The 27,509-nt window shown below is 31.3% G+C and overlaps 5 protein-coding genes across 8 annotated transcripts; 2 read left to right on the top strand and 3 right to left on the bottom strand.

Moving 5' to 3' along the window:
* Window positions 1–1,590: 1,590 nt before the first annotated feature.
* On the bottom strand, window positions 1,591–3,759 carry LOC128397767 (uncharacterized). Its single transcript, XM_053358515.1, has 2 exons — window positions 2,145–3,759; window positions 1,591–2,080 (listed from the first exon to the last, which is right to left on the bottom strand). The coding sequence occupies exon 1, from the start codon at window positions 3,339–3,341 to the stop codon at window positions 2,241–2,243; it is 1,101 nt and encodes a 366-aa protein (XP_053214490.1). The 5' UTR covers window positions 3,342–3,759; the 3' UTR covers window positions 1,591–2,080; window positions 2,145–2,240.
* Window positions 3,760–7,383: 3,624 nt separating this feature from the next.
* LOC128397829 (bifunctional heparan sulfate N-deacetylase/N-sulfotransferase-like) lies at window positions 7,384–12,128 on the bottom strand. Its single transcript, XM_053358588.1, has 4 exons — window positions 9,831–12,128; window positions 9,349–9,756; window positions 9,011–9,181; window positions 7,384–8,919 (listed from the first exon to the last, which is right to left on the bottom strand). Exons 1-4 carry the CDS (start codon window positions 11,769–11,771, stop codon window positions 8,590–8,592), a joined length of 2,850 nt encoding a protein of 949 aa, XP_053214563.1. The 5' UTR covers window positions 11,772–12,128; the 3' UTR covers window positions 7,384–8,589.
* Window positions 12,129–12,728: 600 nt separating this feature from the next.
* Window positions 12,729–14,343, top strand: LOC128397831 (uncharacterized UDP-glucosyltransferase YojK-like). Its single transcript, XM_053358594.1, has 2 exons — window positions 12,729–12,940; window positions 13,016–14,343. The coding sequence occupies exons 1-2, from the start codon at window positions 12,912–12,914 to the stop codon at window positions 14,271–14,273; spliced, it is 1,287 nt and encodes a 428-aa protein (XP_053214569.1). The 5' UTR covers window positions 12,729–12,911; the 3' UTR covers window positions 14,274–14,343.
* A 1,181-nt stretch (window positions 14,344–15,524) lies between these two features.
* Window positions 15,525–19,441, top strand: LOC128397834 (mothers against decapentaplegic homolog 2-like). Its single transcript, XM_053358596.1, has 5 exons — window positions 15,525–15,723; window positions 16,126–16,366; window positions 16,597–16,868; window positions 17,149–17,286; window positions 18,471–19,441. Coding segments are annotated over exons 1-5 (921 nt in total). The 5' UTR covers window positions 15,525–15,722; the 3' UTR covers window positions 18,740–19,441.
* LOC128397830 (uncharacterized) lies at window positions 19,442–27,476 on the bottom strand. Of its 4 annotated transcripts, none has more exons than XM_053358591.1 (4): window positions 27,301–27,476; window positions 26,703–26,952; window positions 24,307–26,562; window positions 19,442–20,063 (listed from the first exon to the last, which is right to left on the bottom strand). In XM_053358591.1, coding segments are annotated over exons 1-4 (2,508 nt in total). In that variant the 5' UTR covers window positions 27,302–27,476; the 3' UTR covers window positions 19,442–20,062. The 4 variants fall into 4 exon arrangements, with proteins under 4 accessions (XP_053214566.1, XP_053214568.1, XP_053214567.1 ...); XM_053358593.1 differs by lacking the exon at window positions 19,442–20,063 and adding an exon at window positions 20,107–22,811; XM_053358592.1 differs by lacking the exon at window positions 19,442–20,063 and adding an exon at window positions 23,170–23,501.
* Window positions 27,477–27,509: the final 33 nt, after the last annotated feature.

Raw genomic sequence — 27,509 nt, 5'->3', positions numbered from 1 at the left:
GTAAAAAGTCCGAGTTAAATGAGATTCCAAACAGATCCCAAACTGTAACTCGATTGGACAAATAACGTAAGTAGCGATTGGTCACAATCGTAATCAATATTAGTCCCAAACAAAACATGGTCGTTAGGACAAATACTGGTAAGTCGAACCGCTCATCGAGATCGAGAAAATCATCAGATCGAATAGCGAACTTAACGTCGGGAGTATTAACTAGATAACAATTATCTTCAATTGCGACCGATCCAAGGGTTATGTTAACAGGCAATGTCGGAAATTGATCTTGTGTTATCAGCAAAGTGGAATCGGTTCGACCTGACTGTAGATAGAATAGAGAACCAGTACAAGATCCACTTTCGTCACAAGAATGTGAATCATTACCACTAATGGATAAAAAAGTAAGATTGAATTTTTGAGACAAGAAATAATATTGAGCCATAATATAAGGAGCGGAAATGCCGTCCAATCGGCCATCGTCATTGGCAAACAGGTAAGGTCTTAAAGGTAATATTCCTACAATGAAAGTTAAAGGTATCGGCATAATGATTAGCTGATCATAATCAACAATTTTTGCAACTATTCAAATAGATCAACAATTTGCTTCTAAACTCATATATCAACTCACATTTCAATTTCCATGAGCTCTTTTCAATGATATTAATGACATTTATCAGGTAATTAATTTCTCTCTTAAAATTTTCAACTTTAATGAGGTGAAACTCAATTAGTTTGTCTATTGGTAATTGGAATTTGTTCCTATTCTACTCAATCATTTGTATACAAATAATGAAAAAAATTGAGGATTAAAACAATATCAATCTAAGTGTTGACAACGAATTGTAAACATCAGGTAATCGTTTGTTATTTTCAATCTAAAAATAGAAGCATGAAATTGATTATTTACCTACCATTTAGAGAGAGGGAGGGAGAGATACATTCACACAACGAATTGAATTATATTCATGATGAAATAAAATCAATATGACGATAGAAACAAAAAAAACTTCCGGCCAAATGGAAGACAAAACCATGACCAATAATCATCAACGAAAAAAAACAAAAACAAACGAAAAAGAAAAAGAGAACCTGACATGTAGAAGGTGAAGAAGATTAATTCTTAATGGAAAATATTCAGTGAGACATAAAATATTAATTCGAAAAATTAATTATCCCAATTAGTTGGAGAGAAAGAGAAAATAGCAATTAAAGACCTGGGATATTGTGTCAAAAGCAGAGATTAGTTGACAAAAAGAAAAGAAAAAAATTCTTCAAATCAGCTGACTTTTTGTTGGCGCTCAAATAGAAAAGGGCCTTCTCAAAAGGCCGGAACGTTTGAGCACGTGTATTACACGTGCTCAAACATGTACGTAAAGAGAAAGTAGTACTTTGAGATAATTAATCTCTAAATAAACGACAGATAACAATAATCCACACAAATGATAATTACCGTTATAATCTCCATCAAACACTAAAAAAGAGTTACAATTAATGAGCACCAGGATGATAATGCTGAAAGATCTTTGATTCGTGTGAGTACAATGGCGATCGGTATAATAGCATATGATAATCGGATGATCCCTGTGTACACTTTTACGACCAAATAAAATTTATTTATTATTTATCAATCGTGAAATTTTTATTTTTTTTCATTTTATTCACGAATTTTGTAGAATCAATGATTTTCTTAATTTATTATTGATTCCATCGCGATTGAGATTGAATTGCGAAAGAGCAGCCAAAAGTCGATATCTTCATCACTGGGCCTGAATATTTTTCGTGCGACATTTCATGAGATAAATAAAAACCAAACACATAACTTTATATATAAATTAGCTTAAATACAGATACAGATCGTTAATATCTCATAACTGAATTGAGATTTACAGTGAGAAGCATAACAATACTTATGTTTTCGAGGATAAACTGAAACGAGTTAAAACGTAATCTCATGTGAGTTAATTGTTAAGCGAAAATTAACTTTTGATTTACTCACAAAAATTGTGGTTTGTTTTTCAAATATGAACCAATCACCAACAACAACACAAATATCAGGGTACATGAGACGATCAAGTAGCACCATCGTCTAATTAATTCAATGGATAATAATAAGTAAACAAAATGAATCTTAATTAACTGAATCTTCTTACCTTGAAACTCGTTCCAATACGAGTTTTTGAACGAATCAAAAGTTTGGTCAAAGCGAAATGAAGATTTTGGGCCTAAATTAGACAATCAAAATTCAGTTATTGAATATCATTTGTCCTTTGGTTATTTATTGAGTTTACCATTGAATGAAAATCAGCAGCTAAAAACATTATCACAGCTACATTGATTATCGTAATCACTCCACTGGTTGTCAGGTAATATGAGAACGAATCTGAAATCACTGGAATGATTAAACTTAAAATCATGAATAAATCCGCAAGAAATGAGCAAAAAATCATAAACAACAAAGTGCAATATTTAAGGTCATTATTAAGCTCGATAAACTCGTTAGAAAATTTGATCGCTCGATGAGTTAAAGTTTTCATCATGAAATCGCGATTTAAATGTCCCCCATGTTTAGCACACGATGAACACAATCTATTTAAGCTTGATAGTTGAAAGTAATTAGTTAAAATGATGATTATCAAACTTATCCCGTTCGTTGATAATGCACATGCAACTGTACATATTGATAGTATTTCCATCGTACCCCAAAAGAAAGATGAAATAATCCAAGAGAGAGTCGAAAACGTTGCTGGATCAGTGATTCGAACCATAACAATAATCGCAGGGATGACCGTGAGTGCGACTATTATGAAAACAAAGTAAATTCTTAATACAAAATAGAATCGAACTTTGTATGTTCTAACTCGCGATTCACTAGAGTTCAAAGTATCAGCTGAAAATCCATTGATCTGCATGCGAATGTATTTCTTAAGTACGATAAAAACTCCTCTCTCTTCGAGGTGAAGTACGTATTCGCGTAAAACAAGTAAGATTGCCAACCAAAGTGCCAAGAAAAACAAAACATAATCGTGATTTTCAATATTCAGATCGCCAGCAATCATCCGATAGAAATGATTTTTGATGAATATTAAGCTAACGATTCTCAATAAAACGATACAATAAGTAATTCGAAATAAATTGTGAGCAAATTGAGTTCTAAATGAAATCGGTTGGTCAAGTTTCTGTGAGAATCCTCGTCGAGAACTAAGAAATACAAATGAAAACCAGTCAAGTTGATCGAGCAATTTGATTGTCTCATCAGTCACATTTTCTGGTGGATTGAAAAAAGATTTGATGTAAAGGTAAAAGGTCACCAGGTAACATTTCAATCTTCTCAAATAATTGAAATTCATGATAATGGAATAGGAATAATTTCATGAGTCTTAGATGTAATGTGAATGATAAAGAAATCGAGGAATTAAACTTTGATAAAACATTAAATCATGATTTATTATGACAATATTTGATTTCTTATTGTTGCTAAATTTTAATACAAATTGATTATTGATCATTGATTTGTCATTCAAGGTAATTAAGTTAATGATCCCAGGGAACTCTTAATGTTTTTGATGATTCAATTGTATCAATGAGATTGATTGATAGCCCCTAATAAGCCCTAATGGTTCAAGAGATTTAGCCAAGGGAACTGAAATTTTGAGTTGATTTTCTTAGATTTTCCAATAGAGAATAATTGTCTAAACTTAATTCTATAATGAATACATTTTACTTCTTGTCTATTTTATGCAAATTAAATGCTCTAATCTTGTTGGCTATCGTCATATTCATTTAATCATTTCGAAATCTTCGAAATTTTGTCGTAATAAGAATTTGATTATGAATAGTTAAGACGCAGAAATTAATTGTTCTATTCTTTTCTCTTTTGTTTTGTGAGAATTAATTAAATTATTAGATAATTAATGATAATTGATGATAATTTATTGATTAATTGTGTCTACAAATGTTAAAATAATCTGATTTTTACAACAACAGTTACACTTGAAAAGGACGAATGTTAAGGCTGTAACTATGCAACAATCAACTTCTATGAATCTATTAACATGATAACATTTTTGTTTCTTTTTTTTCCTTTCGAAGTAATTCAACCAGCATTGATATATCATCATCACCATCGCTATCACCGAGATTATCATCTTAATCACCACAATATTTGTCTACATCAATTTGATTTAGATTTGGTAACGAGATGTAACCAAGAGAATCGATTAACAGGGAAATTTGTACAAAGACGAAAGAGAACCTTTTATGGCCTATGTAATTACATGTACGATATTTTATTAATTAAATTGCGTAATTTAATTTAAATCTAAATATTATTTACTATACAGGTATATATTCAACTTTATTTATATTTAAAATAAAGAACTGTAAAATATTTCCGGTTCCGTTTCCTCTTCAGGTTTGCTGGTTTGAAGTCCTAGGTGGATTTAGGTTAGGTTAGGTTAGGGTTCAATCCATTCTCCCTGATACATTCTATGTAAGTTAAAGCTGTGATATCGTAAAAACTTCGCACGAGATGTGGAGTCCAGAAGTTTTCACCACAGTTTCAAGGTCATTGAGGTCATTTCACGATAAAACTATCTAGAGGTCATTTGAAGGACAAATGACCGATAACAGCAATGCAAAAGCTTTGTTCTAGAGGAAAAAGATTGGCGAATTTAGATTGGCAGAAGCGTTTATCCAGTTGGTAACAACACAAACATCGAACAATGCCCAAATTGCTGCAGATTTTACGAATTCGAATCATTTACCATTGAAGAGACATTGTCTATGGAGATTTTTACATGGAAATTGGCTCTTTATGGAAAATCAATGCTAAATGATCTTTTAATTAAATTTAAATAAAATTTGAATTTGATCTTTTTAATTGTAATTAAACTAATCATCATAAAATGATCATTTATGTATCATGTTAAAGCTTATTATCTAACCTCTCTAATTATACTAAATTTATTTATCAAAAATCTAAAGTTTTTTAACAATCAAGCGAAATGTAAGCTTGAAAAAATTTTGGCCATTACTTAGTTGTTTAACTAATAGTTCTTTAGCTATGGATTATGACCGAATATCTTGAAAGTGATCTATCGGAAAATGAAATGGTTAAATATCCTTTACTTCGATTGAGAGTTAAAAATATACTGAGAATCGATATTCCGGGTTTTAATTATGTGGCCTTCGTCACAAATGAGTAGATTTTGCCATGGGTATTCTGATGAATCTTCCTCGTACTGATCCTAAAAGTCTAAGAGTATTAAGACAAAAAGATCCTCAGCCAAAGGGTTAAAGTCAAGGGTAAAGGGTTATCATCGTGGAATCGAAAAGTTTAACGTTTTAAAAACTCGTTGTTCCAGAGATAATCAATGATGAAAAAGGAAGAGAATTAAATAAGTGACTTTATTTTAGATTCTAATCAATGAATTAAAGATGATCGAGATGAACATCATCATCATCACTCTGATAGGTACAAAATATGTAACATGTTGAGTTAACAAGCAAGAAAAAAAAGTATTGATAGAAAGTTGAAAATCGGTGATGAGGAAAATGCAATGGGAAGACAAAAGGAAGATCAATCTTGCTTGATTAGAAAATGACAAGTTAATGATCAATATGATTAAGATGATTATGGTAAATACGGTGACCCAGAATGAGCGAGATGAAAACAGAAAAAAAAATCGAGAGAATATTTTTCCTAATTAATATAATACTTACTTCCCAATTAGTGAATCTTTTTATGTTGACATTTTGTTTTCTATTATTTCAAATTGAATAACTTTAATTGTGATTGATTTGGTTAATTTTTTTTCTTTAATTTTCTAATTTTTTCTCCTTCATCATGTAATATAAGGATTCATTCATTATCGAACTACAATCTCATTGGATTGATCATCATTCTTCTTGATTGGTTTCTTTTTCCCTTCATTCACTAATCAGTGAAAATGTTTATTCCATAATAACAGTGAATTCATACAAACTCAATTCACTCTATTTGTTTTGCTTAAACTCAATGATCCATTGATCGATAATGATTGATTATTGTCTTTTCATTAATCAACTTTACTCTCTTATCAACACACACAATTCACTTATATTATAAGGAGTTGATTGTTGTTATTTCAACTCTGTTGATCTCTATTGATACCAATATAAACCATGGTATTAATTCAGATATTAATATGAAGATCACAATTTACGATTATTATATAATAGTAATCATTATTATCCACTCTTTTTTTAATAATATCCAATGTTTATCTTGAGTTTCACGATCTTACTAAAGTTCATCTCAAGAGGTTAATCAAATGAATTGTGATGATTATGATGATCCCTTAAGTTATTACATCGTTAATATGATCATGTTTAATATGCATAAACACAGAAGATTATTGGTAAACATGATTGGAGTGATTTTATTGATTTTCTTCATCTTTTTTTATCCTTTTCTTTTATTTTCCTCAACTCCTCCTGCATCATTTCATCTTCCCAAGTGATGATGATGATGTTTATCATCATTACTATTACGATATTTAAATGATTTCTTAGAAATTACTATTACTATTAATATTATATCAATTTGTTTCTTTTTCTCTACTTACAATCAATTTCATGTGTCGACAAAATTCAAATTCACTTCCCTATTATTACCATGATATTATTATTCTCATATTTATATACTTGATTCATTTTCTACTCTTCATTATCGTTAACCTTTTTCGAGTGATTATCAATTGTCCTCGATTCTATTTTTTTTTCCTTCTCCACCTTCCCAAAACTCTTACTAATGTCTACCAATAGATTTAAATTAGTGGAGGAGAAAAAAAAAGTTCCATCATGATTAGATTTATGATGAAACTTAATAGTTTCTTACTCTGATTGTCATGAAAAGATAATAATGATTAGAAATAATCAATCATGTCTATAGATTTAATCGTCTTGACAATTTTCAAGATTAACCGTTACGATGAACTTTGTAAGAGAAAAAAACTTTTTTCCAATCGTTAATTTTGTTATATCCATTGGTGAATAGATAATTTAAACTAGTCTAAATTGTAACAATTAACAATTTCAATTAACTTGTTTCACCTTCAACTCTTTAACGGTAAAAATATATTCACCAAATTGTACTTAATTTAATCAATATCTCAAGTTATTAATTCACTTTCAAGTTTCATATAAATTATACTTGAATAAATAAACCGTTGATTTGATTGTTAAATGTTATTAATCATGATTAATATCATATAATATACACAAAGGAAACAAATTATCATCTTCAGCAAAGTTTGCTAGTTAATTATTTCCCTTTGAGCAACTGCAACAATTTACTATTATTAACATTTCCTATTATTAAATTACAATAACTTGAGATGATATTAAACATTGTTATTAATAATTTATTAATCATGATAATGTTTGTTGATATTGTGATAATTATCTGGAGGTGAATTGATTCCCAATAGAAAGCAATTAACGCTTTCTATTTGAATAGACATGTTAATTTGCTCAATTAATAATTTTATTACCTTAATTGTTTGCATTTGTTGTTTTGTTTGATTGTTTGATGATCAAAGTAAATTGTTACTCATTTGATGATTTCAAATGATTGTTATTTTTATTTGTTATTATTAATAAAGTCCCGGAGATTAAATTGTTGGACAATTGGACTTTTTAAATTGACAAAATTTGGACAAGATTATTTATCATTATTAATTTGTTAATTGTTGTGATTTAAATAGAGACTATCAAATCAGGCGAGTAACTCAATTCACAATTAAGGATTGAACACAAAATTAGAAAGTTATGGTAGCAGTTTGGATTTGGACTGTTTAAGTTTGATGATATTTTTACATTTGTTAATTGTGATTAATTTGAGTGTTGATAATTTCAAGTCAAATTGAAACAAATGAGATATTATTGTTGATTAAACAAATTGATTAACTTTTAGCTGCTCATGATTATGATTGATTCCTTGATTCAGTTATTTGCTTTGGATAACAATTGTAGGTCTAAAATTGGTGACGATTGCTTCTGATTGCAAGTTAATCATTTAGTTAATGTAATTGTGGCACATGGCAAGTGATTATGTTTACAATGATTGAACAATTTGATTGATTTGATGAAATACAAAAAGACGAAGAAGCAATTTATTGCTAAAGGCTAATTAACTTGGTTAGTTAATCGTTGTTAAAATTTTCTCTTCTTCTCCTCTTGGTTGATAAGTTGATTGCTTTTTGTTTGATATGAATGAAGATAAACATTAGTAGAAATTAAAAAAAAAGATTCGATTTGCCAATTGAACAAATTGGTCTGATTCATGATAAACGATCAGAACTTTTGCCAATTAGATTGTCTTTTTTTTCCTCATTGCGATTGTTAATCCTCTAAATATCATCACAATTAACAGCAAATTGAGTAGTTATGGTTGATTATCTTCTGAAATGTTTCTGTATATTGCTAATTCGTTGTTTATGTCGATGGAAATCACTTATTTCTACTGTTAAAAGATATGCTCGTAAATTATTATGATTAAATGTTTTACATTGATAGGCAATTAGATTGAAACAATTAGTCTATTAATTAAATTGTTCAACTAGTTGTTAACTCATCTTCCAACCATTGAGGTAAATTCTGATGGATACGATTCAAGAGTTTGGACAGAGCAACATTATGAGGAAGATAATAAGATCGTAAAAATTTTTCCGATTTAATGTCCATCGGCGGGTAGATTCGTCCTTTACCCCGACCAAGGCACTTAGTCTCGTTATTGTTGATTACCTGACAAAAGTAACCTTTCTTAGGATCGAATCGAAGATGATCTTTGTAATCGAAAAATGGTTCAATTTCAAGGAAATTCTGAAGACGACCAATAACGGAAATTGGATCTAATTTTAACTCTTCTCCGTCTATTATAAATAACTATAAGAGAGTAAAACAAAGATTAGTCAACAATTAGATTCTATCAGAAATAATTTAAAGTGTAGATAATCAAAAGTTTCATTATAGTTACCTTTCGAGGAGAGTAAAAATTGATCCATTTTTCGAGGTGAGTCGCATAGCAACCTGGATTAAGACATCGATTTCTAAGATCACGTAAATGTTTGGGAGCTTTTTCATCTGCAGTGATTACTTCATAAAATGAATAATTAAGAGCAGTTGGATCATGATGAGAACGAGCATGCTAGATGTAAATATCGTGGTTAATGGTAATGAGAATAGAAATGATAATATGATAAAAGAAAAGAGAAAAGAGAGAATCGAGATTAATAATTGATAATTTGAAGGATAAAAATTTCTGCAAAGGTATTAACTGAATATTCAATGGAGATTAGTTGATTTAATTCTTACCTGATACCATGAATATGCTCGTCTAACTGGACTGATTAATATGGTGACAATTTTGGCATCAGGTAAAAGTGAATGAACTCTCATTGGTACCAGATCACCATCGAAATAGGTTGCACTCTTCTCGAAAAGATATAATTTGGTGGTGGTTGAATTTTCAATGGATGGAGGTGGATAAAAATTCATATACCAATCTAATCCTTTGTAATAGTTTTTCCCATTGAAAAATTGAACCTCTTCAAATGTTTCCGGACTTGGGTTACTACTTTTAATGGAGGGATGCATCGTTAGGAAGGTGTACAAAGCGGTAGTGCCCGTTTTCTGAGGTCCAATGATTAGGAAATCGGGTAATTGGGAGCACGATTTGTTAGAAGACCAAAGTGAAAAGTGACGCTTATCTTTACATGGATTCTGAAAATATGAGAATGAGATATTATTACAGTTAATTATTGTTTTTCTCAATGTAATCAATACTATTAACTTACCATCCAAATGGGATCAGATTCTCCTGGATGCATTTGGAAATATTTATTGGCCATATCAACGGGTGGGATTGTAGTTAATTGTATATTCGTCCAACATTTAACAAAATTAATGACAGATTCAAATGTGTACAATGCAAGACGATCATTACCGTAATTGGACATATGGGTCATGAATACGTTAATTGGATTGTAAATGAAAAGGTAAAATAGTTCACCACCGAATATGGAATTGTCCAATTTTACTCGTCCCCCTGGATATTTATCGATGAAAATTGTGTGAGTATAAAGACCACAGGTTTGTCGAGGTAGTACCATGATACCACGGTGAATGAACCCTCGTCTCAATTGAGCGGGTCTTAGATGAGGATATTCCTCGGTTGAAGTAGCTCGAACATTCCAAACTCTTTTCCAAGCTTCGTACAAGGGTTCGTGGACTGGATAAACACCAGAGTGATGGGGAGCAACCGAATAGCCGGAATCAATTGGAATATTATTTTCTCGAGCGAAATCTTTGTTCATTCTCATTCGTATCTCAAGAGCTGTGATGTTTTCCGTTAAATGAGGCTGTGAATGTCCCCACATGTGACAAAACCACCAGAATTCATGAGCATTTGCTATTATCATATCATCACCTTCATCTTCCTCTGGATTACCTCGATGATAATATTTCCCAGAGAATCCAAGGTTGAATCGAAAACCAGGAATTATTGATCTTAATCTTGATTGTGCTTCTATTAGAGCTTGAACATCTTCCGGTTTCATTCTTGTTCCAACTTCACCAACAAATATATCGTCAATATCGATTAGAATGTAACGTTCAAGTGGACGGGAAAGTTTTCCATGGGATAAGTAAGATAATGAATCGATAAAGAGAAGACGGTTAATCCAATCATCGAAACCAGAAGAAAAGATGACTCTTTGAATTCCATCATAATGACCATTATCTTGAAGAACAGTAGAAACTGTCTCACCGAGAATCGAGAAAATGTCTTTCTCTTCACTTTCAGTGGTCATCGATTCCTCTTGAGAGGTGACTAAATATTTTGTTTGGTCACTTTGCAAAGTCTCATTGAGATCGGGTTGATAAAGATATGCTTTGGTTACCGGTTGATAACTGGAATGATTTGAATGGAAAACATTATATTTGTGAGTTAACATTGGACCTAAATGAAGATAACCAGGTTTGGTTATCCTTAATAAAGGCGATTCTTCATCAACTTTGTAGTCTCGAACCAGAACATTGTAATCAACCATCAATGGAAAACCGGGAATCTCCAGATTGATAATTGTTTCCTCTTTCATCGGCATGAAACCAACTATTCCAACTCCATATTCACGACAATATTTATCCAATAATTCACGATTCCATTTGTTCATGTGGAAATATTTCTCGATATTCTCAAAAATGATCACAGCGAATTTACCCTTATCAAGATTCGTTAAAACTGGTAAACTTTTACCAAGAGTTTCGAATTTAAATTTAATTCGAGTCGCCTCGAGTGTTTCAATCAGCAATTTACCAAGATGAGAATATTGACTTTCCACAAATAGTAAAACCTTAGAGTCAAGATGAAGTTTCATATGATGATTATAAATATCATTGAATGGAGATTGAGATGTGAGAGATGATGATGAGGAGGATAAAGATGATGGTGATAACAGTTGAGATATAGAAGATTTTCTTTGTGATCCATAATTGTTGGAATGGCACCGGAAGGTAACTTGTGGTGGAAAACGAATTAAATTGTAGGAAGATTTACCAAAAGATAGATAATAACTGAGAATAAGAATAATAAGGAGAGTAAATGAAATGAAGATGAAAAATCCATGGCGGATGAAGATTGTCTTTTGAATCCATGATCGTCTTAAAGGTAATTTACGCCTTACAGAAGCTCCAAGGGTACTTGCTGGATGAATCAATGGACTTGTCAAGAAAGTCATTAATTAGATTACCCAGAATGATAAAATAAAGGTAACAATTAATTGAAAGGAAGAAGAAAAAGAGAAATAAAAATCAAATTAACCAAAGAAACAACAACATAACTGAAAATGAGAGTGAAAGAAATACAATTGAAAAGCTTCACCAAAATAGATTCAAATCCATTATTTTCTCCGTTCTCCAGACAAAACAAAGAAGCCGCTAAGTTACAGGTCACTAATTAACATTCACACCGTCGAAATGCCTCACCGGTAATTGTTAATGAAACATTAATATGATAATTAAAACAATTAAATCAAATCATTTTGTTTACTTTTTGTTTTCAAAACAAAAGCAAATTTTTTTTTCGACGGAAGCGCCGCCTGGCGGTCAATGGACATACAACTGAAAACCCCAACGATTTAATTACAATTGAGATTTAAATCTAATTAAATTAGACTTTTTCCTATGAAATTAGACTTTTCTACTCGATGTACGATGTACGATTTAATATAATCAAATCTAATAGGTTGTAAAGGTATTGATACCTTTAGAAAAACAATTAGAGTTCTAATTGACTGGAAATCTAAAATAATTTGATTGTATTAACGATTTTAATCAGTTGATGTTAATCATTACTGATTGACAAGTTAAATAGTTGACGGATTGTAATTGTCAACTTTGATGTGATGTTGAACGAATCAGGTGAGCATTTCAATGGAGAAAAGTAATTGTTGATAGTTGATTGTGAAACAATTTACTAGATTTGAATGTAATTGATTTAACTTTTATATTGATCAAGGTAAACGTGAAGGAAAACAACAATCAAATTAAGTCTTATTTGAAGATCTGCATAAACAGTTGATGGGTTTTTCTTAAGTGGTATTAAATATAATTATCTCTGACAATTAAGCGATAGCAAATCAGTCAATTGAACTGATGGGACGATCTAGAGGCGTTTTCATTTGGATAATTATTGGAAAGGTAAACAAATGACTAGAAAATCAGAGAGATGAAGTTAATTGTAACCTTCGTTTGAGTACATTTAGTAACATTCACCCTCGATATTTGTGACAGTAAAGTTAATTGTCTTGGATTAATTAGTATTAGTTTTGTTTAGACTTGTGTTTGTTTCTGGTAACAATTAAATCTAATTAATCAACATGAAGATTTTTTTCCTTCCAATGGACGCGTAAGTGTTATAAATTTGATCCATTCAATTTTCTCTAATTAATCTTGATTTTCTTTTCTGTTTTTTTTCTTCTAGTCATGGTCACGTTAATTCGTGTATTGGATTAGCTCGAATGCTTCAAGATTTTGGTCATCAAATTGTCTTTGGTGTTCCTAAGCGATGGTCTCCATCAATCGAGAAATACAAATTCGATATCGAAATACTTGATGACCCATCGGTACCTGAAGATCAAGATCTTCAAGAAAAGTGGGGATCGTTCATGGGACAACATGCTGATGCTTTTGGCAAAGAACCGAAAGATCAATTAAAAGCACTGATCGAACCTGCTACTCGAGCTTTTATCGAGTATGTAAAGATAATCGATGATCAGCTGGCCAGTGTTTTCGAGAAATCAAATCCTGACCTAATCATCTTGGACTTTTATGTAACAGTTCCTGCGGTAGTTAAATCGGGCCGACCTTGGATGTTACTATTCTCGTGTAATCCTCTTCGACTTTACGAAGGTCCAAAGACACCGATGGCTGGATTAGGTCTAAGTGTGGACACTGATCCCTCTGTGACCATGCAAATGCAAATGCTTATGATGGATGTGATGAAAGAGGTCAAGTCTGATTTCGATAAATGGTTAATTTCAAAAGAGGTTGAGCCTGATCTATTTACCATAATGAGATTATCACCTTTTCTTAATTTGTATTCATTTCCATCTGATCTTGATTATTTCGAGTTTGGTTCAGTTCCTGATAAATGTTTTCGTCTTGATCATATGGTTCGTAAAGTTGAGGAAGGTCCACTTGGATTCGATGAATCGTTTTTCGATCGACCAGGAAAGAAAGTGTTTCTTTCATTAGGATCAATGGGATCGGTTGATGTTCAATTGATGAAAAGACTTGTATCCATTTGTAGTAAAAGTAAACATCAATTCATCATTTCGAAAGGACTTTATCATGATAAATATGAACTAGCTGAGAATATGGTTGGTGGAAAATATGTCAACCAAATGGCAATTTTACCCAAAGTAGATTTAGTTATTCACCATGGAGGAAACAATTCTTTTGTTGAGACGATCTACTTTGGTAAACCTTGTATTGTATTACCTTTGTTTGGAGATCAACATGATAATGGACGAAGAGTCGAGGATCTAAAGATTGGAAGGTCATTCAGACCTCATTGGGTCACAGAAGAAGAGCTTTTAACTGCAATAGATGAATTGATTGAAGATAAACAATTAGCCGAAAAACTATCGAAAATCGGGGAAAAAGTTCGCAACTCAAAGAGTATCAACGATTTGAACAAGAAAATTGAAGAAATTGTTTCATCAAATGATCAACAATAATTCCATTTAAATTGTAAAGCAAATTCTCACTGATAATGTAACTCAATAAAATCTAAATTGCAACAATCAACTTTTCCCTCACGTGACTCAACCTTCGTTCGTTTAGTTTGTGTCGATCTCTTTCCTGAGAATCTCACTAATTGCAACAAATTAATTTATTAATGATTTTCCATGTGATTTATATCTTTATTAAGGTAAAATTCTGAAAATAGTCTTTACGGAATTTCCCATTTCTTTATAAAACTAAAAATAGTAACTTTAAATTCTCGTGAACAATCCAAAGGTCTATGAGCACTTTCACGACACCAGCCTGAGTTTTCGCTGAGTATCAGGCCATAGATCTTTTAAGTTGAATTCAATTTGGTAAAATTTTTCATCCAATTTCGATCAACCAAAGTCAACAAAATCGTATTGTTGTTGCACATTCACATTGAACGAAAAACTTTCACACACCAAAAGGTCAGCACTCAAAAGGGGATCAGCCCAGTTAGTCGTGAGCTCTCTCGACTTATTTCGAGGCGAGTAGCTGGTTAAATGATTGACATGAGTACACGTAATTTTGGAATTAAGTGTTAAAACTTATTTGAAAGTGATGAAAGTTTGAAATCTATTAGAGGGAATCAACGATAACTTTTACTCAAAGAAAAATGGTTCATCAAAGTTTACTCGAACTTTTTTTCGAATAATTTTTCTTTTGTCTTTCAGTATTTAGCCTCAGTTAGACACCACATATCGTCTCACATCCCCTACTATTTTCCTCTTCGCTCGCTGTCAGTTTGTGATCGCAATTTGATCTCGAATTCATTTTTATAATTCGTAACCAAATATTACAATAAACTTGTAACTTTTCATTTCGTTTCATTCACGCCATCTATTGGGGGAAAACATAAAGATCTGTTTTGAAGAAAGTTCAACATTTACGCCGATAGATGTCACTACAAAAGTGTCTTTCTTTTCTCATCCAATTCTCTGTCGGCATTTGTCTCTTAGATTTTCTCTGTCTTTTCTTAGCCAAAAGGGGCTGATTAATAATCATCGTTAGCCGAATAATCAGCTGATAGTCGCATCTTTATCTCAGCGACTAACATTTAAATCGATAAAGTTGATGTAAGAGAAAGCAAAAAAAAGAGAAAGAGAATTAAATTCGAAAGAGAGAAAGAAAGAGAAATTCAAATTCTATTCTGAGCCGATTTTCGGTCGACTGATTTACTTTTTCGGCTAAGCGACGGTCTCTAGATTTATTATTATTTTTGATTCTCTCTCATTCAGTTAAAGTGAATTAATTTTGTTCCTCTGATTTTTGTTTAGATTAATTTACCTTTACAATTACGATTGTTTTAATCGTTGGTATTTTTTTTGTGTAGTTTAATGATTGACACTCGTAATTGAATCTAATTTGGGTTCTCATTCTGGTTCATCAATTTACTTTATCATCAAATTAGAAAAAAAAGTAAGTGTCTCTTTCTCTCTCATCTCGTTACAATGATTTTCTTTTTCTCTCATAATTTTATTCTCTTCCGAATAATTTATTTTCTAATCCTGTTGATGTTTTCTTTTAATCTAATTAACTTTCTCTCGTCTTTCTTTCGCCTTTGATTGATTTTCTTGCGGTAAAAAGAAAATAACTGACAAATTCATCGGTGACTTATTAATTTCTCCATGTTACTCCTTTTTGTTATCATTTTCTATTCTCAGAACAACAAAATATATTCTAATGTTGTTTTCTTCATTTGCTTTTCTATACTGTTGTTACTCTTTTCCTTTAGCTTTTGTTCAATTAATCCACATCCAGTTTCGTTCATTAGTTGTAATTCAATTCTAATAAATGTTTATCTCTTTTTTTTATTTACAGTGAGTGGAGCTCTTTATAATGATGATCACATTATTGACACCGATGATAATAAAGATGACCCATATGATTTAAGCCTGACTTTGGAAGACACTGAAGATGATTACAATATTGAAGATATTTCGAAAGATCAAGTCAAAGATATACTAACTGATGGTAATAGATTTTTGTTAGAAGATGAACCAATCGAATCAACAAGCTCCCAGATAAACATAATTGACAGACGTGTCAACGACAAAATTAGGTATAATTGACATTTAAATCTAACCCTTTTCATTGATACATAGTAACTTATTCTTAACTTTCCGTTCATTTGCACTGGAAATGTTTACATGTTCTTTTTGTATAATCAGTAGTGTCTGGTTTCTTTTAGCATTCTTCATGTTTCATTAACTGTGTTTTCTCTCTCTCTCTCTCATTCTCTCTCATTCTCTCTCTCTTTCTCTATCTGTGAATATAAACCAATCATTAAAGTGGTAAAGGTAAATCCAATGACATCAATACAGAGATTGGTCCTCCAAGTCCATTGATTGATATTCGACCAACAGCATACCCTGAGCCCGAATTTTGGTGTTCAGTTGCATATTATGAATTGAAGAATAGGGTTGGCGAAACATTTCACGCATCTCAACCCTCGTTAACGGTAGATGGATTTACTGATCCATCAAGTTCGGAGAGATTTTGTTTAGGTCTACTTTCAAATGTTAATCGAACTGCTTTAGTTGAGCAAACTCGAAGACATATTGGTAAGTAGTAGAAAGAGACAAAATAACTCTTTCCTCTTAAAACTCTATCAACTTTACCAACATTTATATCTATCTAATATATTATTTTATACATATACATATATGTGTGCGTAAAAGGGTTATCTTATATTGATTCACGTTCTGACATTTACTGTCATCACTGTCATCATCCCTTTTATTCTGATTACTATTTTGTTTCTCTTTTCTCTCTCTCTCTCTCTTATTGTTATTGTAATTTCTTTTTTTTTCTTCTCTTCCTATTATTGCTCTCTAATTACAGGCCGGGGCGTCAGATTGTATTATATTGGAGGTGACGTTTATGCCGAGTGTTTGAGTGAATGCAGCATTTTCGTCCAAAGTCCCGATTGCAATCGTATGTACGGCTGGCATCCGGCTACGGTTTGCAAAATACCTCCTCGTAAGTTTATCAATTAACTAATTGCATTTGTCATCATAAATTTCTCATGAAAGGATTACAACCTTAATCTCTCTCTCTCTCTCTCTCTCTCTCTCTCTCTCTAAAGGGGGTGATTAACATTGATATTATCTTAAATACTATAAAATTGAAACAAAAAAACAACTTTTACTTTTATTAGTTTATTAGAATTAGTTTTTACTATTTTACCGGCTTTTTTTTTCTTCCTACACTATTATCTTCCTCTTTCTTTTTCTTACAAATAATATTATTTCCAATTCATCTGATCAGTTCATTGATATTTAGATAAAACATTTTCTTTCGTCATAATCTTAATGATGATAGTATTTTTACTAATAACACCCGATGACGACTTTGATTGTTGAGAAGCAAAGAAAAAAGGATGATAATTATGAGCCTACGTAGGATTTGCAATTTCTTATACATTGTTTCAGTGTTTTCTGGAACTTTTTCTTCTTCTCAATTAATTCCTTTAATAATTTCTCACTCTCTCTCTCTCTCTATCTTTCTCTCTCTCTCTCTCTTCGATAAATCATACCAAGCATTTTAGCCTCTTCTTTTCAATTTTATTATTCTGTCTACATCTTTGGCATTTGATAATTGAATCATTGTTGGCGTTTTTGAATGTGTGTGAGTGTGAATGTGTATGTTTTTTGTTTTTGTTGTTTTTTTTTGTTTTCATCTCATTGACGTACATATATGAGGCTCCTTCTCAATATAAAATTAACTTTCGTGTGATTATTGCCTGTCTGTTAGATTTTTACTTGTTTTTCGTTCTATTGAATGAGAACAATAATTATTTGATGAGAGGCATGAAGCATAAGGGAAGAGGAGAGGAGAGGAGAGAGAGAGAGAGAAATTTGAGTGAGGAGTGTGAAAGGGATTTATGATGATAGGCACAGCAACAAGCATCAATGTCAATGCATCCCAGAGATGATGATGATAAAGGAAGAGAAGAGAAGAAGAAGAAGAAGAAGAAGAAAGAAGCATGTCCTCTTCTATTTCATTAAAAGAGAAGAAAAATTTTCTCCAAAGTTTGGCAAATAATAATTAATCTCTGAATTTCATACCACATACTCATGTCATTTACACATTCTGATGCTCTCAAACTGTTATCATTTTATCTCAACTTATTCATCTTTTTGATTTTTATCCATTTCATTCAGGTTGCAATTTAAAAATTTTCAAAAACTCAGATTTTGCTGATTTAGTCTCTCAATCGGCAACCCAAGGTTTCGAGGCTGTTTTCGCACTCACCAGGATGTGTACCATTCGTATAAGTTTTGTTAAAGGCTGGGGTGCAGAGTATAGACGGCAAACAGTGACCTGTACACCCTGTTGGATAGAATTACATTTAAATGGACCATTACAATGGTTGGACCGAGTTCTAATGCAAATGGGTGCACCTCGAGTTCCATGCAGTTCAATGTCTTGAGCATTTACTTTCTTTCCTTTTCTCTCTTTCATCTCCCTTAATATTTTTTCTTCTTCTTCTTCTTCTTCTACCTCTTTCTCCCACTCCTTGCTCTCTACTTTTCGCATCAATCTACTACTCTATGTTTTACTTTCTTTCTCCCTTTTTCTCTCTTTTCTAATCTCACTCACATTCACTTTTATTCTATTTCACCCTCTCTCCCCTTTCGTTCTATTACATCTCTGTTATGTCTTCAATCCCTTCATCTTATCTAATTTGTCTATTTTTTCTTTGCATCTTCTCCTTCGATGATAATATTTGGTTTCTCTCTCACATACTCCCCTCTCTCTCTCTCTCTCCTTCTTCCTTCCTCTCTCTCTCTCCCTCCTTCTCTCTTACAAAAATTACACAAACACACATGAAACAACAACTACACAAAAATTAATATCGAGTATACATAATATTGAATATATACTTTGACGCAAGTGGAATGACAGCCCAATCAAAAAATACCAATTGTGAAACAAATGATGGTAAATCCATTTCTCTTCAATCCATCAACCTATGGTTCTCATCATTGATTAATTTAGTTAATTCATTTTTTGTCCCATCGATGTTATATATATACACCAACACACACTTATATATATACCAATCGTTAAAAACTAATTAAAAACAACAAAAAACAAACCACAGTTAAAAATAAAATGAACATAAAATTAATTCCAACTGATTATCAATAATTTCATGACAATTTTATTTCTGTTTTTTTTACAACTTTGATCATGAATAAGTTTTTTTTTTGTTATTCTAAATATTATTGTTGTTCATTTTGATTCATTGATTAGCAGATTTGTAAATATTTTCGCCGACAATTTGTTGACAATCATGTTAATTGTTAGAGAGAGGATGATTGATGGTCTTTTAATACAATAATTATTACGATGATGACAAGTTTGTAATGGTGATGATAATACAATTTAAAATAAAAGGAGAGAATTGACAAAAAAAAAGAGTTGACTTAATGATTAATTAAATTTCAGAGCTGGTTAATTAAACACAAGAGTGAAGAGTTGAAGTTAATCCAGTTTCAGTTGATTCCAATTACAATGATTAAGGTGATGGAAAGATGTTAATGATGAACAGATTATGATAATGATAATCCATTGATATCTTTGTTGATTAAGATGATGTTGATTACAATTAAATAATATTTCGCTTGATTAATTAGTTTTGATACCAGCAATTAACAAAACTCTTGTTTCTCAAAAGCTGATAAACTCCAAGTTGATTATCAGCTTTGAAAAAATAATTGTTGATTTAATTTCCCTGAAATTGAAGTTTTCTGGAATAAAATGAATATAATAATAATAAAATTAAGGTGACAATTGAAAAGTAACAGTTAATTGATTGATTGTTGAGGTGAAGAGGTAGAAAAGGTTAATCGTAATTAAAAAGCAAATTTGATATCACATATTCAATCAATTGAGATTTAAATTGAAATAACATAAACAAATCAAGGGAATGAGTTGATAGGAGTTTAGATAATTGTAATTAACAGTTAATCATTATGATGATTAATGACAATATCATTTTGTTTCTTTTCATAACTGGACAATAACTGGACACTGGGAGAGGTCAGGGGTTGATGCATGAGTGGGTGGCAAGGCGGAAGTGACATGATAACAATTTACCGTAATTTTAAATATCTTTTTTTTTTCATTTACAATTTAACAAGAATACAAATTGTTTACAATTTACAGAAAGATATAAATTCATTGATTGATTGAAAATTGTAATGAACGGGGTAAATTATGAGTAATCAGTTAATTGTTGATTATAAAAGTTGTGCTAATTATTTTTATCATCTTATTGTTTGTTTGTTTACTATTAATAGGAAAACAAACTGTTGAGCTTTTGATTGCTTGGTGATTAACTAATTACTAGAATAACAATTATATTGATTATGGTTGTAATGATAATAGTAAGATGATAAAAATAGCAAGACACAATTAATTAATTGTTTCTATTTAAAGGCAACAAAATCAAGTTGATTGAGAAGATGAATTAAAATTGATTTTAAATTGTGAGAAAATTGTTTTTTGTTTCAAATCAAAGTTAATTAAAAGTTTAAACTGGACAAAGACACATTAAGGGAAATTATTTAAATCAAGTTAATCAACTTAATTAACATGATTAGTTAAATGATAATGTGAAGGACAAATAGATGACCAGTGGGTAAAAATTCAATTAATTATGATTAATTGATTGTGATTAATTAATAGAAATTAAAAAATATAATATTCAAAGTACAAAATGATGTTGATGATGATATTAATATGAGAGTCTAAATGTAAAGTGATTAGTGATTCATGTTAATTATTTAAAGGTAAATAGGTTTACGCACTAGGATTTACAATTAAATTCTCAAGGACGTTGATTAAATTGTAAAGAAAAGGCAAACTTGAATTGATTGGTAATCAAAAGAAATGATTAACAACAATTAAGGTTGGAAAAAAAGTTTTTGTTTCTTTTTTTCTGTCAAAAAAAAAAGTTTTTTTCTTCAGGCATAGTTAAGGTATTATATCTGCTTATCAGAATTTGTATTTACAGGTAAAAGGGATGATGGATTCTCATCCTCATCCATAAATCCTCCTCTTCATCATCATTAATACCATTAGGGAGAGAGAGAGAGAGAGATGAAGAGATTGTTCATCATTGATGCTAACATAACATTCAAGTGTTAGATTTTTGAATTGATCTTTGTCTTTACCTTGTTTTGTCTGGAAAGATGAAAGATGATGAGGATGAAGATGAAGATGAGGATGAGGATGAGGATGATGAGGTAGAGAGACAGATGAAAACTAACACATTTTCACTTTACTTTTGATTGAGGATTTTGATAATTGTTACTCAACATGTTTACTTAGTCTGGCCAGAGATCGAGATTAACATCAATGGTAAATGTGCTTACTTTGTTGATCAGCAATTAATTGTTGATTCACAATTATCATTCATATTGATTCAGTTTAACTAACAGATGAAAAAAAATAAATTACTTAAAGTTACGGTAATTTGATCAGGGTGATGGAGGAAGAGGAGGAAACAATCAAAAGTTAAATATTAATATAAATTAAACTATTGTGAGAAAAGCAAATGGATTAATAAAGTTAAACATAATCTATCAAATATTGACGATTAACCAATGAGTTGATCTTACAGATTATTGTTGTTCAAGTAGCTAACTGTTAATTCACCTCATTTTATGCTGATCAAGTTAATTAATTAATCTATTGATTAGAATAGAGAGAAAATTTTTTAATTGTTGTGTTTTCAAAGTGTGAATATATGAAAACAATGTTTATAGTTAAACAGGTAAATTGAGGCAATATTGATTGCTTGAATCAACTTTTACGAGTTAGAAATTAGATTTAACGTCAATGGGAAAATAATTAACTTGATTTCTTGGTTAATGATAAAATAAAGTAACAAAATAGTGATAATTATAGTAATAGTAAGAAAAAATAATATTGATGATTAAGTATTAATCATAATAAATAATAAGTTAATGGGTAATAACGACAATTTCAAGATCAACAACCTTAATTGTAATATAAATAAATAACAAAGTAACCTGATAATCGAGCAAATCTAATGGCCATGAATTAAATTACTAAGCAACAAGTAATTGATATTATGATTACAATTAGTGTAATTATAATTTCAAGTATTGGTAATTAGTAAATCTAATTGTAATTAGAAAACAAATATAACAATCAAAATTACGATTTAAATGAGATCAATGAGATTAAAATCTATAAGGGCACAAAATTAGATGAACTAATTTAAAATTGATACAATCAAGCAAATTGTTTCAAGTCAATTGATAACAATCAAGCAGATCACATAAAATTGAACTGAACACTAAATTGAATAAACAATTATCTCATATTGTCCAATTTGTACTAGAAAGAGAGAGAGAGAGATGGAGAGATGGAGAGATGGAGAGATGGAGAGATGGAGAGATGAAGGTGGTGATGATGATAAAAGATGAGGAAGACAGACAAAAAAGAAGATGAAATGAGATAAATGTCTGAAAGAAAAATAAAAAATAAAAACATTGAAAAAGATTTATGAGTTTTTTCAGCATCAGATGAAATTGGAAGATGATCCCAGAGAAGGCAGGAAGATACGGATGAAGAGGAAGATGATGATCGGAGAGAGAGAGAGAGAGAGAGAGAGAGAGAGAGAGAAAGGCCTAATAATAAAATCGAATGTTTTTTTGCCAAAAAATAAAAGAGAGATTATTAACTTCTAAAGAGGATGAAGAGTAAGATGAAGATGATAAAAAGGAAAAGGTTAATCTTTTGTTTTTTACCATAAGGTTACAAACTCCAATGTGAAAGGTAAATTAAGATAACTGTTAATGAACAAGAATCAAAATTAGCTAATTAATGAGAAAAGAAGTAAAAAAATTTTCTCTTCGCTATTAGGATAGTGTGTGTGTTTACATTTAGTCTATTGCGATAAATTTACAAGATATATTTATGTGACTAGACTGTGATTAATTTGATTAGTTAGTAGATAATTATAGTTAATATAGAAACTGTAGGAAAAAAAAAATTAAGATTATGAAAATAAATAACGTTAAGTTGATTGGCACTTGAGTGTAAAGTGAAGATGAAAAAATAATCGAGTGAGAATTCATCTTTTTTTTTCACATTGGAGTCTTGTCCTGATAGTAAATATTTACAACTTGATATCACCTCCATGATACTTTTGTCTTATAAAGATAGAAAAAGATAGAAAAAGAAAGAGGATTATAAAAATATCACAGTCAGGTAATAGAAAATCAGTAATAACAATAGTTATGAATGGAAGACAGGTAGAAAGAGAGATATGATGAGTGAATAAGAGAAGGATAAAGATGAAGATTGTGTTTGACACATTGATTTATCTTCATTTCTTATATGTACAGTATCTTGCACAAAAAGTGACAGTAAACTTTGCTAACTTTGCATTGGGATTTCCGGTCAATTATTAACGGAAATGATTTGGAATTTTTAGAGATAAGATAAAATACCATAGAAATTGAATATATATCAAAAAATCAGAGAAAATTAACCCATTTTCAGTAGTAATTAGCTTTCAATCAGTTCAATCATGTCATCGTTCGCTCAGAAAAGACAACAAGTTAGTTTCATGCTTCGAAATGTGACCAAAAATGTGAAAAAAATCGCCGATCAGTTAAATTAAAGTTCCAAGTTCAGTCTTCGACTCATAATATTGATCTTATTTACTGTCACTTTTTGTGCAAGATACTGTATGAGATTTTAGAGGTAAAAGAAGATGATCTAAATTTAAGAATCGAGGTAAATAGAGAAAGAGGTGTGTGTGTGAGAGAGATGATAAGGATAATAATAGTATTTGTTGTAGGTGGTGTAAGAGGTAGTAATGGAAAGTTGTCCCACAATTAGGGAAGTGGGACATTTGGGGATAAATTGCTTCGGGCATAATAGTCGAGAATAAATTGACTAGAAATGATTTTAGAAAGAAAAAAAAAATGAATAAGAGACTAGTATGATTACCATAAGAGAGAAACCTGAATGACACAAAGATCTACTAAATGTCTCTGGTATCGTGATTGAAATTGCCGTGCATGTTGAGATGATTTGAAGGTGACAATTGCCTTTTTCTCTGCATTTGTAACATCGATGACACAATTTTCAATTGGACCCACGGAGGTGCACAGTTTCGTTAGAGTGGCTTTCGTTGTGGTTTGAGCTAATCCTTTGATTTCCACTTTTCTAACATCTGAAGGTAATTGTGATTTGGTTTCGATTGTTGTAACTGATTCTTCCGTTTTCCTTTTTAAAGGTGATTGTGTCAACCTTTTTTCATTCATTGTTTGGATATCACGAGAAGGAGATGCTCGTTCAATTAAAGTAGTTGCTAATGTTGTCCGTCGAAGTTGTTGGCCGGTTGTTAGGGTTGAATTCGTTGATTGTGTTGATGTTGGTGTAGATGATGAAATTGTTGTCGACGTTGTGGTTGATGTTTGCCTCATTTTATCGGCTACCATTTGTTTCCTTCTTTCTTCCTTTTTTCGAATTATTTCTTCACGAAGTCTTTTCTGTTCTTCGAGTTTCTTTTTATATTCATCATCAATATCTAAATCTAAAGCCATTGGTTGGTGTTCATCTTTGTTTTGCTCATTTGTGTCTTCCGATTGTTGATCTGGTGTTGTAGAAGTGATTAAATCGACAACCTCAACTTGTTTAACTGAACTTGTTGCATTTCGTGCTTTCATATTTTCTTTTTGTAAAAGTCGACGAGCTGCTTTCATTTTGAGAAGGGCCGCTTTTCTTGCTTCCGTCATGGTCGCTGTTGATGGTATAGTTGACGGTGTATTTGAGGGAACCGTTTTAATGGGACGAATGTTTTTAAGGTTAACATTGGATGTTGAAGGTCGAGGAGCTCGTTGACCAGGTGAAGAGGTAACTTTATTAATCGATTGTGGTGATGAAGTCGAATCTGGTCCTTTAAACTGGTTGGTGTTTCTTGAAGAGTGTCCAAGGTTTTGTTTGTGGGTTGAAGTGGAAGCAACCGGATTAAGGTTGTTCTGTCTTTTACTATCTTGATGAGTTGATAATCGAGTATTAGATTGGGGCCGTTTTTGACCCTGGCTAACTCCAATTGGTGCGTTCATGGGATATCTGAGAGGCATTTGTATTTGATGCCTTTGAACATTATGAGGGACAGGATGGGGTGTTGATTCAAGTCGAGGAGGCGCTCGTCCTCTAGGAATATCCATAGGTTGTCGGATGAATGGAAAATTAGGTTGATTGAAGAAAGTTAAATGCGGTAGACGATTGTGCATGTTATGTGGATGCCTCGGTGGATTACCAAATAATGAGTTATTCATTTGCATTCCACGTTGAAAAGAGCCTAATAAAGGAGCTCTGAGATTAGATTCGGAATTAAAAATACCAGGAATACGTTGAAAATTTCCCATCGAAGATGATGCTCGATTAGGATGTTGCATCCAAGGTCCATGATTTGGAATACCACTTTGGTTAGGTGACCAGTTATCGACAAAAGGTTCGTTAAAAAGTGGAGGTCGAGGATTATTGTGATTATTTGGTATAAATCGATGATTTGAAGGCTGATCTTCTACTTCATAATCTAAAGATTGGGAAGCTATGAGAGCTTCAATCTGATCATTGGACATCATTTGATTAACATGAAATCCCGATGAATGCATATCCTCAAAAGTTGAAACATGACGAGGACCAAATTGTCTTGGTAACCCCATAAGTCTAGGTGGATGTAACCCTCCTCCTCCACCACCACCACGAGGCCGAATATGTCGGAAATTGTTTGCCTCCATTGGATTACCTAAACGTTGACCTTGTGCCGCAAGATGCTTGAAATTGGGATTAACATGGATTCTATTAAACGATTGAAGAGGAGTCGGTAAAAGTCCCATGGACGATATACTATTATTTCCAATGAAAGGTCGAGCATTTGGAACCATAAAATTTCTACCCTTTCCTCTTTGAGAATGATAATTATTATTATTAGCAACATTTCCTCTCACTGGTTGTTTATTGGTACCATTAGATGGATCCTTTGAATCCAAAACAACGGCTTCCAATGTTTCTGGAATATCTTTTTCCTCCAATTTTTTATCCACATTTCTAATTACTCTTTCACTTTTAAACTTTGAATGCCTTCGATCATCAAGTTCACTTTCCTCTTCGTCGTCTTCATCATCACAGTCAATCGTAATTAAATTACCAGTATTTCGGTACGACTTTGAGTCATTAGTTTTACCCTTAACACTGGAAAAAGAAAAAAAATTAACAACAAACGATTAGTACACAATTTTTAAGTATGGAAAGTGAAAAGAACCACATTCAAAGAGACACATTAAGAATTCAATTGAATAACATGGTTAAGATCATAAATCTATAATTATTACCTAGATTTGTCATTATTATTGACACGTCTATCAATAATGTTTATCTGAGAACTGGTTGATTCAGTTGGTTCATCTTCATCCAATAAGAATCTATTTTCTTCATCAGCTAATAACTCTTTCACTTGATCTTCAGTAATATCTTCAATATTGAAATCATCTTCTGTGTCTTCCAAAGTCAGGCTTAAATCATATGGATCATCTTTATCATCGATACCAATCATGTGCTCCTCAGAATATGATGTCCCACTCACTGATTGAAAGAAAAGATAAAAAAAAGTATGCCAATAAATTAGAAAAGAGAAAATTGTTCAGTATAGAAAAGAAAACAACATTGAGTATATTTGTTGTTTTGAGAATAGAAAATATAAGATAACAAAAAGGAGTAACATGAACAAGTTAATAAGTCACCGATAAATTTGTCAGTTGTTTTCTTTTTTCACAAAAAAATCAACCAAAGGTGAAAGAAATGAGAGAGATAGTTAATTGTTTAATTAAATTAAAAGAAAACATCAAAAGGAATAGAAAATAAATTTTTCGGAAGAAAAAAATCAGAAAAAGAGAATCATTGTAACGAGATGAGAGAGAAAGAGACACTTACTTGTTTTCTAATTTGATGATAAAGTAAATTGATGAACCAGAATGAGAACCCAAATTAGACTCAATTACGAGTGTCAATCATTAAATTATTCAAAAAATACAACGATTAAAACAATCGTAATTGTAAAGGTAAATTAATATAAACAAAAATCTGGAACTTGAATTAGTTTGTTACTAAACATTTTCTGTCTCCTTATGAATGAAATCATT

This window comes from Panonychus citri, unplaced genomic scaffold, assembly GCF_014898815.1.
Source record: "Panonychus citri isolate SS breed McGregor unplaced genomic scaffold, ASM1489881v1 Contig00040, whole genome shotgun sequence".
Classification (NCBI taxonomy): domain Eukaryota; kingdom Metazoa; phylum Arthropoda; class Arachnida; order Trombidiformes; family Tetranychidae; genus Panonychus; species Panonychus citri.
The sequence above is the reverse complement of the archived record's forward strand: the minus strand, read 5'-3'. Positions and strand labels throughout refer to the sequence as shown.